The sequence below is a fragment of the Platalea leucorodia genome (genome assembly GCF_965183815.1).
Source record: "Platalea leucorodia genome assembly, chromosome: 1".
Taxonomy (NCBI): Eukaryota; Metazoa; Chordata; class Aves; order Pelecaniformes; family Threskiornithidae; genus Platalea; species Platalea leucorodia.
Window position 1 is genome coordinate 52,441,669 of NC_138823.1, and position 17,703 is coordinate 52,459,371.

Genomic DNA, 17,703 nt, shown 5'->3' on the forward strand with positions numbered 1-17,703 from the left:
GTTGATGAGTAGATTCCTTTATGTAATCATCTTGCTGCCACTGTGCTTTAAAATAAGTTGTCATTGTTCCAGGATCTGTATTTGGAATATTACATTTTGTCTTTGCAGATTGGCTTCTGGTGCTGACTATAATAAGTTCTTCAAATATGTATATATGAGCTTTTACCTACATGTCTGGCTATCTTATTCTCTTTTTGGAGGTCTGGATAACTGCTTTACTAAATTATGAAAGTAAAGTAGCACTTTAACTGTTCAAAGTACTTTTAAAGTCACTTTAAAACTTACCAGTAAAAAATATCAGAGGCGGAAAGCCCTCAAATCAACAACTTCTTACTATTAATTTTTTAAATATTCCTGAAAGAAGTATCTGCATTTGATCACCTAAGAAAAGAAGGTCTAGCATTAAAAAGGAGAGCTTTAGGTCAGATTTCAACAGAACGCTATAATTTTGTTTTTAAACAGAAACATTTGAGAAAAATACCGAAATAAGTATTTTTTTCATGCCTTCAACCCATCTAAAAATATATATGTATTATTTAACAAAATTATTACAGTGAGATCGTAGAAGAGTAATAGAAAAGTAAGATTTATTAAGAAAGCATAGATCCTTAAATCACGATAATATTGCTAGAAAATTCAGAGACTCCCACCAGCATAGAGAGAACAGAAACTTCTGCTATACCAGACAAAAAAAAAAAAATCCCGTGCCCAAGAACCTGCCACTTAGATGCAGCTATATTGCATTTCTTGCTATTTAATATAGTTATGTAGCTTTGGAGGATGTCTACACATGGATCTCTGATGTCCTCTTTCAGAGCACGTTCAGAGCTCAGCCCTGCACTGGCAGAGCTTATGGCTCGTATTTGGCCAGCTCAGCGTGCAAGCAGCACAAGATGCACGTGCCATCTTCGGGTAAACCCTGGGGCTCTCATCCTGCAATCTGTCCTTGGCCGGCAAATCAGAGCTCATATAGAATCCCAGTGACTTCAGTGAACTCCATTTTGGTGTAGAGGTTGTTCCACTCAGGTCAGACTTTAGGATCTGTAGGACTGTAAATATTTATGTGAACTTATTCATAGAACCGGCTTGTTTTTCTTTATGCATTTTCATTTGTTTGTGTGTTTATCTTTTTTAGTGGAATGAACAATGCGTATAACTGAATTTACTGTCTCAATTTTTAGATGCGTGGTTTTTAACAATCGGGGGATTGCTGGTGAGGATCTTTTGGTAAGGATGACTCCTAAGATAAACATCTCTCACTTATAAGTGGTATATATGGAATGATTCAGGTCTATTTGTATGGCTAGATTTAAATGAGAGAAACTCACAGCGTTTTTTGAAAATGCAGAGGAGATAATCTAGTCATCTGGTAGATAATCATGTGCCAATATTCATCTTTTATTTTAAATCTCAAGTCAGCTGGTCAACACACAATTTCTGTGAACATTTCATTTTGGGAAATAATTTAAATTATTAATATCTATAACATTAAAATGAACAATCCTTATACTTTTCTTTCCAAAAATACTATAGTCTCTAAAATGCACACATATAAGAAATTCCATTCAATCAATGCAATTTTCTCCCGTTGTTTTAATATACAATTCCAAATATAAGCATCGTAATTACTTTCCCAGTTGCCAATATGAGTTTAAAATAGATTTTGATATGGTTAAAAAGTTGTGCCATTAAAGTTGATCCCTATTATGTGTTATTGAATTAATGAACCAGATTTTTATGGATAGCCATATCCTAAAAGTTAAATGTGTTCTTGTATTTTTCTCAGCAATTATGCCACAAACTCAGCTACAAAAGACATTTTTTGTGTTCGGGACAGACATACCATGTTTGCTTAGAAATAACTGGCAGTTCCACAAATAACAGAGTCTTGAAGCTAACCATTTTCTGCAGCTAGGGACAAGGCATGATGAAATATTGCTGAATAAGCTTTGTTTCTTCATATGCGTTTGGTTGACAGTTCTGCAGCTGGAGTGAATGTGCATAATACTTGGTATTGTTTTGCATTTTTTAATCCCCTGGTTTCAAACTTTAAAAAGCCCAGAATGTTTTCCCATAATCAGATAAAGCATTTCAATGCAAATATTGCCACGTTAAGAGTAGTTTTCTGCATACTTTTGGAGATGGATCTACAAAGCAGTTTTGTAACACACAAAGTCCTTATTGATGAATTTCTGAATCGTTAAGAGAAAAGATCTCTTGTTTGGATGCATTGTGTGTATTTTACTGTAATCGGATTTACATCTTTAAGCTTTGTAAGATCTTACTGTGAAGCAAACCAGCTAAATTATCACATTTTCTGCAAAGGGGTTTCTACATTTTAATATAAAATCCCTAACTAATGAGTTTCAAGCATAGTTGAGCACCACAGTAGAAATTAGTTATGCAAGTAGTTCTTTTTCTAGTCTCTTTTAAAGACAGATTCAGATTTACACCAAATAATAGCTATTTAAAGAATCAGTTTTAAAATGCTGTTCTTGTTTGTTATTGAAAGTTACTGTGAATTATTGTTACGGAATAATCAAATATTAGATTGACCACAGCCAGTGTGAGCTAAGATGGTGTTTTAAAATATCTTCATACAATGAGTAGATAGATAGACATTTAAGTATCAGGAATTAACTGAAACTAAAATGCAACATACCTCTCTAGTTTTATAAACTTTTAGTCAAAGACACTTTCACTTAGAATACATTAGACCCTTGCTACCAAAAATAATTTATTTTTCCTTGTAAACTTGACAATTTAATTAAAATAAAACACATTCACACTGCTTATAATTAATAGGGTGTAAAACAGTGAAGAGTGATTCATGTGGATGAGAACTAGAAATGCAACATAAATGGAAATTAAGGAAGTCTCCAGTTTTAATTATCCACATTTAGCCTTTCTTTCCTTTTTTTTTATCTTTTGACTTTAACATTTCAATATTCTTGTTAAATGTATTTTAAGTAATTAGCTTCATCTAATTAGACTTGTTAAAATTGCCCACAAATATCCAGGCTGTTTAACTGAAAGCAATTTAAAAAAAAAAAAACACCTTAAAAAACATTGTTGCTTCAGGCCACAAATAAGTTCAATTAACTCATAATTAAGTATTTTTATATTTAGTTTTAATGTTTATACTGAATTTTGGCAGGCCAGCCACTACCTATAGTTAAGTCAAGGTCACTAAGAGGTTTAGTAGCAACTCTATAGTTAAAAGCTCTCTCATGCTGTAGCTGAAATCTAGAGAACACCATTAGAAAATAACTTATTTTACTGTGATTCTTACTGTACCTAAAAGGACTTATCTCCCTTATACTGCTCAAGATAGTCCCCTAGATTGCGGCCCATAGCAGTTGTCTGTGCAAGTGAGGCTCAAAAGCTGTGCTTAATCCTTCAAGTAAGCAGGGAAGGGGTTACCCAAATCCAGTGATGCCAGTGGAAGTCATTCCGAGTCCCAATTAAAGATTTTAAGAGACACTGATGGTGGATTGAGAAGAGATAATATGGATGTTTCATTGATTTAGTTAATAGAGTATTTTAGTAAATTAGGTAAATGGCACTGGTGAATTTATTTATCTCTTTATTTGCTTGTATTGTGTGTAGAAGCTACATATTGGCTACTTTTCAAATGCTAGCTGACAGAACTTTAAATCTAATGTTTTGTTTTGCATTTCAATGTGTGTGAAAATGGTAAAATTGTCATTAAAACTTTCTTTTCTGTAAATTGCAGCCTTTATGATGTATTTTCATTTCCTCGGGGTATTTTAAAAATATCGGTGCCTATTAGTTCTGATCTAGTTCTATCTAGTTTAGCTTGTGGCTCTGTGTTCAGATTTCATCTAATGACCTGGTGGTTGCAGATATTGAAGATATTTGTCACCTGTTTTATTTTGTAATGATAACAAGTATAACTCCTTCCTCCACCTCCTCGTGAAATGCTCTGGGTTTATATTTGCCATTTAGCACAGCTTCACGATAAATGCTAAATTTATCTTGTTATATAAATGATCCCCTGTTCTGTTTGCTTTGTCCTGAAAGGATAATACAAAAGCTTATGGTGGCATTTTTCCCTCTGACTCCTTACAGACACCAAGGACTTACTGCGCAGCTAACACAGAGGATTTAGAGGCCGTTATTCATCACGTACACAGCTTGCACCCCTCAGCTCCGTTCATGGCAGCCGGTGTTTCCATGGGAGGGTAAGGTATTACATAACACAAGTCTCTGCTTAACTGCGATCATAAAATGAAGACCGTTGTAGCCTGACTGTAAATTATTACTCTGCAATACTTGCATTACTTACTGAACTGCAACTAACTTGGGTCTGTCTCCAACAGTTAATATTCAGAAGACTTTCAGAAACTTCCCGTCTTCGAGGCTTTTAGCTCTGTGCCAGGGAAGGTCAAAATCAGCCAACATTCAAAAGTTGAGGGGGGTGGAGAAGGACAGGAAACACTGACAGACAGATTGACAGCCTAACAGGTAGACAATACAATCTTTGGAAACTATGGAGGCTGTCTTTGGAACAGAGGGATAAAAATTAGGGACTAGAGCTAGCATACCATGTTTCTTAATAACCTCTGGAAATTAGAAGATTTATCTTCGCTCTGTTTGGGTTCTGCAGTGTGTGGGTAGCTTAAGATGGAAGAGATGTGGGTATCTGCTCTGTCTGGCTCAGAAGCAAGAAGTAGTATTGTTGCTGAAACCAGTATGGGTTGATGGAGCTTGTGGTATTAAGACTTGCTGTGTCCTGGCTTCTCTCCAGAAAGCACAGCTAGAACAGACAATGACAGCACAGTTTCTTGAAAAAATCACTGCTAGAAGCTAGGAGAAATGTTCAGACAGCCTCTTTAACGAAAATTGTAGGAGAGGAGAACTTCCATTCGAAATGCTGCAGACACAGCGGTAACTTCCTGAGACTTCCCTTCTTTCTGATAAATTTTATGGAGGGTGGGCAGATATAGCCCTGTACATTAACCTACTAATGACTTGTAGGAGCTCTGGGATAAATACGGTTTTGTTCAAGCAAAATAGTTATTGATAATCAAATAAATAAGTAACTTGGAAGCCTTTTAAATCAGGTCAATCATTTTCCATTCATGTTGCTGGGATTTTGCCAGTGTCTTCAGTATGAAGACGTATGAATCTCTCCAGTATGTCAGTGTCTATCGTGCTGGGAAGCCCAAAATTGGGCACAGTGCTCCAGATACAATCTCTTAAGTGCCAAATGCAGGGAAATAATAATTTCCCTAGACCTGCTTGTTTTGCTCTTACTAACAAAGCACAGCATGTCGTTAGTCGTCTTCATTGCTGCAAGGGTGCATTGCTGAGTCATGTGCCATCTGCCCAGGTCTTTTTCAGCTACTCTCTATTCAGTCATTATTCTGTCCTCAGTACAGGCCTTTGCTTTTGCCTTTGTTGAACTTCATGAGGTTTCTGCCAGCCCATTTCTCCAGCCTGTTTAGGTCCCTCAGAATGGCAGCCCTGTCTTTCAGTTCACCAGCCACTCCTCACAATTTGACCTGCAAGCTTACTAAGAGTGCATTCCATCTCATCATCCAGTTAATGAAGGCGTTACACAGAATGGACCCCTGAGGAACACTACTAGTATCTGGTCCAACCGCTCCAGTTGGACTTCAAATTCCTGATCAAAACTCTCTGAACCTAGTGGTCTGATCAGTTTTCCACACACGTTGCAAGTCAAATTTGGCTATGTGGAGACCATGGAAGACTGTCAAAAGCCTTGCTAAAGTCAAAATAAGCAACATCCACTCCTTCCCGTAATCGATGAAGGCAGACAGCTCATCATAGAAGGCAATCAGGTTGCTCAGGCATGCTTTGTCCTTGGTAAATCCATGTTGGCTGTTATCAGTCACCTTCTTTACCTTTACATGATTGGAAATGGTTTCCAGAGAATATTCCCAAAGCGCTGAGGTTAGGCTGACCGGGCTGTATTTCCTCCTCCTTGCCGTTCTTGTAGATGGGTTCCTTTTTTTTCCAGGCATCAGAGTTGCTGCAATCTTTCAAAAGTCATAGCGAGCAGTGTCATAATGACATCAGCTGCCTCCCTCTGGGGTTTCCAGAGGGAAACTGGGTCCTAACTTGATCTTCCTCTGCCATGAGTAATATTTCATTCTCCCATACTCTGCCACTAGGCACAGGGACCTAGTAGGCCTGAGAACAGACCTCAGCAGTAAAGACAGGGAAGACAGGTAGCCTCTGCTTTTTACAAATCTTTTGCACTAGGTTCCCTGCTCTGTTGAATAGTGGTCCCAGGAGGGAATAAAGGCTAGTCAGCCTAACCTCAGTTCTTTGGGAAGATCCTCTGGAAGCCATCTCCAAGCACATGAAGGATAAAAAGGTGACTGGGTTCATCAAGGATAAAGCATGCCCAAGTGATCTGATTGCCTTCTATGATGAGATGACTGGCTTCATTGGTGAGGGGAAAGGAGTGGATGTTGTTTGTTTTGAGCCTTTTTTTGTACCAATGTATTTACAGAAGCCTTTCTTGTTGCAGAAGCCTTTTTCTTGTTGTCCTGCATATCCCTTGCTAGCTTCCTGCACATCAGAATGTACCACACTTTTGCTTTATGTTCAGTTATCCTTAAGCTCAAACAGTTCTCCCAGACCCCTTTGCCCATTAGGGCCGTCTCACATAGGATCCTGCCAACCAGATCCCTGACCAAATTAAAGCTGAACTTTAGTTTTCCTAACTGCATCCCTGCATGCTTGGGCAATGACTGTTTCTCCCAGGCAGCCCACCCTGCTTCCACCTTCAGGATACTTCCTTCTTGAACTCAGTCAGGAGTTTTTTGTTCCTCCATGTGGTCTACTGCCACTCTTGCTCAACTTCCTGCACATCAGAATGTACCACACTTGTGCTTTATGTTCAGTTATCCTTAAGCTCAAACAGGTCTCCCAGACCCCTTTGCCCATCAGGGCCATCTCACATAGGATCCTGCCAACCAGATCCCTGACCAAATTAAAGCCAACTCTCTCTGGTATTGTAATCCTGCTGTTTGCCTTCCCCACTCACTTTTTATCTTAAAAACCCACCATCGAATAATCTCAACGGCCAAAACTGTTCTGCACCTTCCTATACCTGATGGGTTCTTCCTTACATGTGAGTAGCAGATCCATAGAACATCTTCCCTATTTGGATCATTGATTGTGTATCAAAAGATTGTCCTCAATAATCTCCAGAAATCTGGTCTGTTTGTGCCTTGCTGTGGCAATTGATGTTACAGTTCCCTGTATCCGGTGATTATGAAGTTTCTTTTAGCTGCCCAAAGACTTGGATTCTCTGATTCCTCCTCTTGATCAGGAGGTCTGTAGCAGACACCCAGCATGATATGCCTTTTGTTAGCCTCCTGTCTGATTTTCACCTATTAGCTCCGAATTGGCTTATAACCTGCACCAGGGAAAAGTTCTGTGCATTTAAATGGCTTCTTTGTCTAAGGTGCCTTCAAGGCCTTCATGAAGAGTTTGTTTGCATCCATCGTAGCATAGTCTTGTCTCCCTGTGAGTCCTCCATGTCACTGTGATCCAATAAAATTATTCTGTGACTACGCACAGACTTCTGATTCCTCCTATTTTCCCCATGCTGTGTGTTCATGCTGGCACATGAGATGGTCCGCAGTCGTGCTGCCTTCTCAGGGAAGCGTGAGAGCCTCCCCAATTTAGCTAACCCTTGGGTGCTTCATCAGGGCCTGCCAGGCCTTCGCATCTCTTCAGACTTTGTTCTCTATCCCTTGACAAACCTAGTTTAAAGCTCTTCTTCACAAGGTTAGCAAGCCTGTTGGGTCTCACCTCACTTGGCACGCTACCTCTCCCCAGCTCAGACTCTTTTGCATGCAAAACATGAAATAACATGATGTATTGCAAGAACATGTTTCATTGGAAATGGTGAAAGCCAAAGAAGCATCTGCAGTAGAGGCTTGTTTCAATGATGAGGTACAGATTTAAAACACAGTAGTTCTTCATGGGTAGCTTCATGTGTGGTGCACCATTACACTAGAACTAAGAGGGACGGGGTGTAGTAAGTGAAGAACCAGGTTTTCAGGGCTGAAGGTGCAGTAGAAGCTAGCCATTCTGCGACTGCTACAAAAGACCAGTTTAGCCCTTAGTGTCATTTCTGTCCTCGGCTTAACCTGTTTATGGTATCCTAAATAGTGGCAAAGTCTGTTAGTGTGGCACAGGGGATCTGTGTTTTGTTCCTGGTTTTTGCCTCACCACCGCCACTGGGTGATTTTAGGCAAAATGTTCCACCTTCCTCCTCTAAAATGTTTTTAATGTCCCAAACCACAAAGAGAAAGCATATGCTTAATTGTCCAGAAAACTGAAAAGAGTCTCTAATCATCCACATGGGGACCATTTCCATGCTTCAAAATTAATTGGAGCACCTGCATGTTTAAAATTAAGCAGAAGCAGAGATCTCACCAGGGGCGTATTGTGAAAATCATCCCTTGTCTTAATCTTACGATAGTTTTTATTATCTATTTCTTTTCAAAATTTTCTGAATAGCCAGTTAATCTGTACAGGACACATTTGCCCAATTAAGAAGAAAAATAAACATTCACTTCACGAAGGTGTAAACATAAATGAAAGCCCACTTGTTCTGCTGATCTTCAGTATGTACTATTTTGGAAAGGGACTTTGTTTTCTAACATAAAGATTCCTAAACCTTCTCTCTACCACATATATTCTGTGTATTCTGTTAGAGAAGTGGCTTCTTCAGCTTTTTTTTTTTTTTTATTGGTTTACAGTTCAGTGTTCTTGCAGTATATAGACTGGTGACTCACAGGTTCCTCCTCTTCTGTGGGTGAGAGGGAACTTATGCTACCTAACTCCTATATGTGCCACAGGTAACTTTCCTCATTGTGTTTAACTGCGTGAGCTGATGACAGGAGCCCACTCCCAAGCGCTGTTTGCTGTTCTTTTCCTGCTGGTTCCTACCAAGTGGCAAGTCTTTGGTAATACCAAAGACTGGTTTCCCTTTTGCACTGCTGTCCTATTATCTGGTAGGTAGCACACAGGGATAAAGTCTCTGTGATGGCAGGCTGCTTCATGATGTCTTTGCTAAAGGTTGCTGTCTCCTGAAGTACAGTAGATGAAGCCAAGGTACAGAGTGTTGGTGGTCCAGGGAACAATATTAAGTTGTAGAACTTGTAATGTTTTGAGTTAAAGGCTTGGTATTAAAATGCTGGTTGTAAACTTTGGGGCCTCAGGCAGTAAAGTAAGACTTACAGCTTTTCTGTTAGTATTTTTCTTTTACTCCCTTCCTGCTATTTTAATTTTTCGACATTTCAACGGTCAGGTACTGGTGAACTCTCCCCTTTTTTCAACTCAACATCAGCAGTAGAGACTGTAAGTTGCAATTGGTCAGAAAGGCAAGACTTAAGCCATTTATTTGGCTCATAATTTTGTTTTGCTAGTTTTATTAATTATCCAACACTTCATTCTTTACACACTTTGTGTTAAAGAACAGCTGTGTTCTCTCACATGTGTGAGGTGGGGTAAAGGCATTGCCTTCAGCTCAAAAGACAGCTTCATAGTGAGGCAGGCGTGTCAGGGGCAGCTTGCATTTGTCAGGCACACAGATCCGATTTATCAGATCAGGAAGACCAAGAGCTTGTAAAACGGTACAACTTACTAACAACTTGGGAATACCTGTTCCATGAGTAAGATTTATTTGACCTTTTCCTCCCTTTTAGTGATATAAATAAGACTAGTACATCTTTTTATTTCTAAATGCGCTCCCACCCACATCCTACGTGGTGCACTCTCTGACAGTAGAGAGAGAAAGCAAACTTCATGAGTCATATGTTGATTACATTGACTACCTTTTAGAAGTATTAGGCACAACTGTAGGGGTGATACAAGAAACTATTGAAAAACAGACAGAAAGGTGGCTGATTGTTATATTTGCTTTAAATTGAAGCAAACAATTTGATAGTATATATGTTTCTGTTTTTCATTTCTGTTTGTAGCATGCTTCTTTTAAATTACCTGGGCAAAACTGGCAGAGACACTCCTTTAATGGCAGCTGCAATTTTCTCTGCGGGTTGGAATGTTTTTGAATCTGTAGAATCTCTGGAGAAGCCACTAAACTGGCTTCTTTTCAACTATTACTTGACTACTTGTCTACAATCCTCTATCAGCAGGTGAGTTGCCTTCTGAACTATTTAGCAAGGTGGAAGGATGTTAGCATGAGATCTACAGCAGGTATAATAATATTGGCAAAATTAATGCTGTAACAACACTTCACATAGCTGTTCTGTGTGCATCCTTCTGTAAGTTTTGAAATCAAAAGGGTCTTTGCACGAAAGATTGTCATCAATTTGACTAAATTTCTCTGCTCCTCAAGGGACTTGGCAGAAGACCAATGTACTTCTGTATTTATGGATAAAGTGAATGGATTTTCTAATATTTTAGACATGCACATATTGACTTTGAGTATATATGCATATATGGTAATTCTTTTAAGTCGGTGTTGACTGCAAAAGCATGGAAAGGACTAGTTCATCCTTTGCTTTAGAAAATATGTAAAAGGGTGTATTTTGTATTCCCAAATATTTAGTTCTCTTATCTTTGGCATCTTTCTCATGGCTTATGCAGATTTTTACTATGTTGCTGGATGTGCCTGCATATGAATGAACAATTCTTCTGCTCTTGGATTCCAGACAGGTTTTTAATATGACAGAAAATTAAAAACAAGCATGTTCTTGTTAGGGTGTTATTTCTATAAATGTATTTGTAAAGCAGAGGACTTCGACATCTGTTTATAGAACAAAAAACAAGCCCTCCAATTTTTCTCTCTCTCTTTTTAGGCATCGACAAATGTTGGAGAAATTATTTGATATGGATCTCGTGATGAAGGTATGTGAAAATGTTACTTCTGCTTTAGCTGGATGCTGTTTTCCAAATGCTGACATTGTTCCCTATTTGAATTCTGTACTTCAGGCTAGAACTATTAGAGAATTTGATAAGCGGTTCACTTCAGTTATGTTTGGCTACCGTACAATTGATGATTACTATGAAGACGCTAGCCCATGTCGCAAGCTGAAGTCAGTAGGAATTCCAGTGTTATGTCTAAACTCTGTGGATGATGTTTTCTCACCAGGTCATGGTAAGTTTAGGCTTTTTAAAATATATTTATCTGTATATGCAGTCATTAAGATGAACTACATAGGTCTGAGAATGAACTCAGACCTACGTGTGGAGGTGTATTTAAATGTTACTTGTACATAGGATCAAAACCTCCAGGGATGGATCAGTCTTGCAATTTACTTACAGTGTAAGACATAAAAAACAGCTGATGATGGAGAGACGTGATAAGTACAGAATGTAGAGGCATATGGGGTGGCAATCATTAGCCATTAGTAGACTCTTTACAGTCAAAAGAAAGAAATACGCACATTTAGGGTGTGAGTTATCTCACTGTAAGGAAGGTATCAGATGTATTGCCCTTTCAGAAGCACCCATTTCTATTCACCAAGTATGAAGAGAGCCTATAATGAGGAACTCTGATTCAGATGTCTGGGTTGTAGACATTCAGAGTTCAATGAAAGCGAAAACAAGTATTTTTTATTGCCATTTTTCAATCCAGTCCCTACAAAGAATGTCTAGGAGTTGCTTGTGTTTCAGATTACTTGAAATCCTCAGCTGTTCATCTCAGTGCCACCTCCAGTGCCTGAAAATTAAAAGTAAGAAAAAATGTAAGGTAGTATGTAGGCCACAATCTAGGCTAAGCGAAGAGATATAGACAAGGTGAGGTCCTAGAAGGAGGCACATTGAAATTAATAAGAATCTAACTAGAAGCAGCAATATCAGCTAGTAACAGATAGGCTGAAAACTCTGTTTTCCCTTTTCTTCCTATTTTCTGCCAAACACGTGATCATTATGAGCATTCTGCTTTTGATCTGAAGATCAAAACCCTGTTGCTAACCGTCTTAAAAAGACATGCTTGTTCCTGTGGTCTGTGTGTTGGTTATAGTGTCTGAGAAGAGCGGGAGAACAAAAGCTAATGTAGAGGAAAACCACTATAATGAACAGCTGTTGGAGGGGACAGTCTTCAGCAGTGAACACCTGACACCTTTAAATATGAAGTTTATACACTTGATTTATTTCAGGGAAGTTTTCTTCTGCCACCACAAGTCAAGTGAGATTCTTGTAGAATGAGTCATGAAACCAAAGTGAGTAGGCAAACAGATTAGAACAATAAAGAGAAGAATGAAGTAATTGGAAGACACTCTGTGTTTGTGTGTGTGCCTACTGTTCATCTGTGCGCAGATGTACGACACATACAGAGACATGCACGCACTTCTGTTGCTATTTATAGTTCGAAGATCTGTTAGAGACAAACGTGACATGACGAGAAAAGGGTCACTCCAGCAGAGTGCACTGGAAAAAGACAGTCTGATTTCTTCTCCTCTTGAACAAAAAGCATCCATGCTATGCATGAACAATATAAAGAGGTGACAGCCACCTAATATGAGGGAAAAAATGGTGACTCTGGGTTAGCCAAACTACCTATCCCTTATGTTGGCCAAAACAGAGGCTTAAAAAAAAATAAGATTTGGGCAAACATAGCAATATTCTTCCAGAATACTGCATCCACCTTTAACAATTTGCGGTTCAGGGACTTTCGGAGACAGAGTTAGTCCCTTTGTATTTACTGGCCTCTGTGGGATTTTTTTTTTTTCCTTGAAATTGGCCAGTTGCTGTTTCTGTTATAAGCATATAATGCCCTGGAAATGAGAATGGATGGGGCTGTGACCCTTAAATCTGTGTCCAAATATAAAATCTGGCTAGTGATTCTGAAGATAAATTTTTATGGGTCTTAGGACCCTGGGGATGATTTTCGCCATAGTACTGCAAGGTGGGTGATCTGCTGTGCCGTGCTTCTGCCATGAAGCCTCTTAGAGAGGGAACAATGGCTTCACCTCTATGTTTAGCTCTAGCTCAGTTTGTGGTTTCTGTTCTAAAGTGAAGTAGTAACTGTGGCAGGAGTAAGCTAGCTGGTTAGCACACGTAACAACAGCAGTGAACCAGACAGAGTGCCTCTGTCCCTGGAGGATTTGTTAACTTTTTCCAGCCTGTTATCACTGGGACTGGGACCTTTGTTAGCTAGATTAAAGCTAGTGCAGATACTCCGTCCCCTTGTCTCTTCATTTTGGAATACAACCTCCAGCTCTCAAGAGCTGACCGTAGACCTTGACCCCATGAAATTCAACCTGAACACAAGAAAACACTTTTTTACTGTGAGAGTGGTCAAACACTGGCATAGAGGGGTTGTGGGATCTCCATCCATGGAGATACTCAAAACCTGATTGGACGCAGTGCTGGGTAACCTCCTGGGTAACCCTGCTTGAGCAGGGGGGTTGGACTAGGGGATCTCAAGAGGTCTCTTACAGCCTCAACACTTCTGTGATTGTGTAGTTTGACTACAATCAAAAGATTGAGTCCCCTAGAGTACAGCTGTAGCGGATCTCTCCTCCCTTGAAGCTGTTTTTTAAGAGAAACACAGCTCTAGGTGAACAGTGGATTATAGGGATGGTCTCTTGTGTAAGATTAAGTATCAAACCTATTGTTAGAATGCCTTAGAAGTCTTGCAGTGTAGAGGGGGGTGAGGTAGAGCGCCAGCACTTCTGAAACAAGAACTGTAAGGGTCTGTTGTAGTGACTGTCCATCCCCTCTCAAACTTTGACCCTAACCAGCCTTTCTCCGTTAAAATGTTTGGGTGGTTAGGCATTCATTTATTCCTTGTTCACAGAGTTAATGCTGTTGGCTGTAAACCATTGTCCTTGTGGTGACAAGTTTACCTTAGAAAAGGCCACTGGGACAATGTTGATTTACAGCTAGTAGCATGACTCTGTTATGCGTGCGTATCCTTGGCTCCTTTTTTGTTTGTGCTATGCACCCTCAATGTGAAACGTTGTGCTGGCAGGTGACACAGGGCACCCTGATTAGCAGCCTAGAAATTATGGCTGCTGCCATCAGTTACTGGAGTTCATTCATCTTGACACTGCTGCGGGCTGTTTTAAGTTAGCAAACATAAAGGGCTGGTGTTACTCTGGGAGGTGACTATTCTGGTAACTGGCTTGTTTTTTCTGACTTAAAAGTGTGTGGACACATGTAAGCCTGTGGCAACCAGAGGCAGTTTCCACTCACAACTGTATAATGGATTCAAAGCCACAAAATTTCTTCTCATCCAGACCCCAGCTTTTTATTGACTTTGGGGACTGGTTATTTCATGCCTCATCTCTCCCAGTAATACCTATTAGCTTTTAAGCTACCTTCCACCTCTGTTGTAGATAGCTGTAGTTTCCAGCAGCTGGGAAACAGGCCTAGAAAACTCATTAGGGAGAAAGCTGTGCCAGAATTCCTTTGTGTTTAAATATCCTGTATAAAACCAGCCACATCTATCTTCCTATAACAGAGCTTGGGGGATACAAACCCAAGTCTGCTTTGTCACTACACAGTATGGACCTACAGAGAGACTTCCCTTAAGAAGTGCAGATGCTGTCTCTGTTGCCTCTTCCTACCTGAGCATTTCTTCTCATGTAGCTTTTTGGTACACTTTACTTCCCAGCAATTATTTTTTAATATATTGTGAAAATGTGCCCTTTGATCTCAATCCAAGATTAGGAAGAAACAATTGATTTGCAGTCCGTCCTTAATGTTGCTGTTTAAAGTTCATAGAACTTGGCAGCTGATGTATCTATAGTTTAATTCTGGAATGCAGTTCTCATATTGCATAATACTAACTGACGAAAATAAATGCTTTCTTCATTGCATGACACTTCCCTCACCATAACTAATTTAAATGAGCCAGTGCTTCAGGAAATATGTAATATCACCAAGTCAAGCCCTTTTATTTTCTAAGTGTCAAAAATAAATCAAGAAGATGGAATGATAGCATTCATTATCAGCGTCACATTTAACTTTTCATCTGAAGTGGCACTTTTCGCCTCAGAGACTTCAAGCAGCGTATTAGGCATCTGACTTAAGTTTCACTATACTAATGCTTAGCTAATTGCTGCTGGTGAGCATTGTGCCCAAGCTGAAAGCCTGCCCTTGAAGGTAGATATCATGCCAGCTCTCTCCTGATCCACTGGGCCAAATAAGTGCATGTCTGAAGCTCAGTTATACTTTTTGTTGACCTCTCTGAACCTCTTCCATCCCTCTGAATCCAAACTTGGAGTAATTACTCTTAGGTGTTATTTTGCATCCTATTATGTAAACAGCACAGTTGAATGAAGTTGTCTGGAGAGACCAAATGGCCAAGGACTGGCCAGACAGATAACAATTAGGGTAAGAGTTTAAGGAACAGGGAGAAATCAGCCAAACAATGGAACAGCAAGTCTGACAGCAGTGACTTATTTAAGCCTTATGTATTCTTTTTTAAAAAATACTTTTTGCAAAGGATGTACAACAAATTGATTTTAACAAGGTAATTCTGCACATATGTATTTACGTTGTGGTTCTTTGATCACAAATAACAGGACTGTGCCTCCTGGATCAAACGGCAGTAGAAACTTTGGTCAGTAGAAACATAAGTACAAGGTTACCTGTGGACAAAAATGAACAGTAGTATCTTTTGGCATGCCATCCTATATCCTAGAGTGCATCACATCCAGTGTTCCATTCATCTGCCCTTTACATTGCAGAATTTCCTCTGTTGCATTGTGGGTTTATTTGTGGATGGCTAACAGTCCCTAGAAGCAGCCTTCAGAAAAGTACTGCACCCCTGCCAAGCATCATTTGCATTTTGGCACTGGCGAGCAACACAACATTTTCAGTTCTCTCTTGAGAAGCTGCAGAGCAAGAAACTCTGCTGGGAGGGAGTCGTACAAATGGTGACCCAACTGTATCAAGACCGACTATGCCAAGGGCAGGCTCTCCTGTTCACCACAGGGGAGGGAAGAGCAGGGAGGTAACAGCAGGTCAGACTTGGCACCTCCTAAAAATCCTCACTGCAGGTGGAAGCAAATGACTGCATATTCAGCACAGTGCTGCAGCTTGGGATAAGAGCAATGATCCGTGGCAGAATTCTGCTGTGAACTCATGTTAGTTAAACAGGGGGAACTTCAGGATGGGGAAGATGACATTTGTAAAGACCTGTGTGTGGCTCGCACCTTACCTGGCACAGAAGATATCCCGCAGCCCTTAGTGCATGTAGGCTTCTAGGAGAGGGCTGCTGTAGCTGTTTGGAGGCAGGCAGCACGTGGCACCCACTACAGTATTGCCTGTCAGTTGTGGAATTAATAATTAACCACCAGGAAATGGATTTGGGAGGTATCATTACGCTGGCAACCTCTGAATGACAGGTATGCTGAGGTCACAGTGAGCTTTGCCTGTAAGGCCTTCCCCAGGCTCTCTCTCCTCACACGCTCCTCCCCGTACCTTTGCATATAAGCCCTCAGTGAGCAGGCAGACAGCTGCAGAATGGCCCTGCAAACTGTGATTCACTGCCTGAGGCAGGAATGGGGGACTCGGGCTTGAGTCCGATCCCCGCTTCGCTATCGGGATTCTGTTTAACGTGGCCCATCTGCTGCTAGAGGGAAGAGGAGCAGATGGCTTGGTAGGGGCAAGCGGGCAAATTCCCATGCAGTCAGCAGAAGCTGACATGAATCGTAGCCACTGTCTTTGTACGCGGCAATGGGTTCATCCACAGAATCCAAGGGAGCCAGATCAGAGATGGCTGGGCAGATTAACTGAGGCAAAACTCCAGACGAGCGCTTGCTGAGTCTGGAGTCTGAAAATGATGCATGTGTTGGATTGCAAGAAATAACACATTGTTTTCTGCATCTCTTGTTTTCAGCCTGTGTTATTTCCCAGTCAAGGCTGGCAGGCCCTAGGCTTTTATTTCACGGACTGTTCTTTTTAGTCTTGCCTCAGTATTGCTTTAAAAGGCCCAGATACTGCACATAGTATTTTCAGTTTTCCAGCTGAACAAAGGAAAAGTCAAGGACTTTTTGTAGAGACAGTGGGAAGCACAGTTTCTCCCACCTAGTAAAGAATCAAAATCACTTGCTAAAAGCTGGAACCTATAGGCTACTTGGATGCATGCAACTTCGAAACGAGGAAAAGAGTGAAAGAAATGAATAGCACTGAGTAGCAAAGAACCTCAAGTACTCTGCAAGAGAATCCCCATTGCTCTCTGGGGCTCAGTCTGTGCTCCATTCAGGGCACAATCAAGTACCTTATGTTATGGGCAGGAACCTTGTAACACAACGTTCATAAAAGACACTAACCCTGCTACGGATACAGTCGGTTTAGCATCCATGCTGAGGCTCTGGAGTGGAACAGAGCACGTCGTTCCGGCACTGCTGGTAAGGACCGCCGAGGCACAGGCACCTCCCCTGACTCTGCAGGTCCAGTGCTTCTGCCCTGATCTATTTTAGGTTGGGCATCTGTTCACCACAGTCATTGCGTTCGAGATCTTGAGTGACGTACTCTGGCTGGGGGTCCTTCTTTGGCTAAGGAACGGGGGCCGTGCTCTTACTCTAGTTGCTGAAAACGGAGGCAAATCGGCATCTGAAGCACACAGCAATGAGCCCGCCAGCGCCCAAATGAAAGCAAGGAACTCGGCTAAAAAGAAGGCAGTGATAGGCAGGGACAATGACTATTCACGGATAACGACCTTTGAGATAGCAAATGTATGAAGGGGTAAGGGAAAGCAGGCTCCTAGAA

At 40.6% G+C, this 17,703-nt stretch overlaps 1 protein-coding gene across 6 annotated transcripts in view; it reads left to right on the forward strand.

The window, feature by feature from the left end:
- ABHD3 (abhydrolase domain containing 3, phospholipase) overlaps positions 1–17,703 on the forward strand; it is a 33,143-nt gene that overhangs the window by 5,313 nt on the left and 10,127 nt on the right. For 3 of the 6 annotated variants that reach the window (XM_082313997.1, XM_082313996.1, XM_082313999.1), the window contains exons 4-7: positions 1,182–1,227; positions 4,093–4,205; positions 9,996–10,169; positions 10,836–11,134. In XM_082313997.1, coding sequence (XP_082170123.1) covers positions 1,182–1,227; positions 4,093–4,205; positions 9,996–10,169; positions 10,836–11,134 — 632 coding nt within the window. The remainder of the gene's footprint in view (positions 1–1,181; positions 1,228–4,092; positions 4,206–9,995; positions 10,170–10,835; positions 11,135–17,703) is intronic. The other 3 variants (XM_082313998.1, XM_082314001.1, XM_082314000.1) reach the window with 3 other exon arrangements.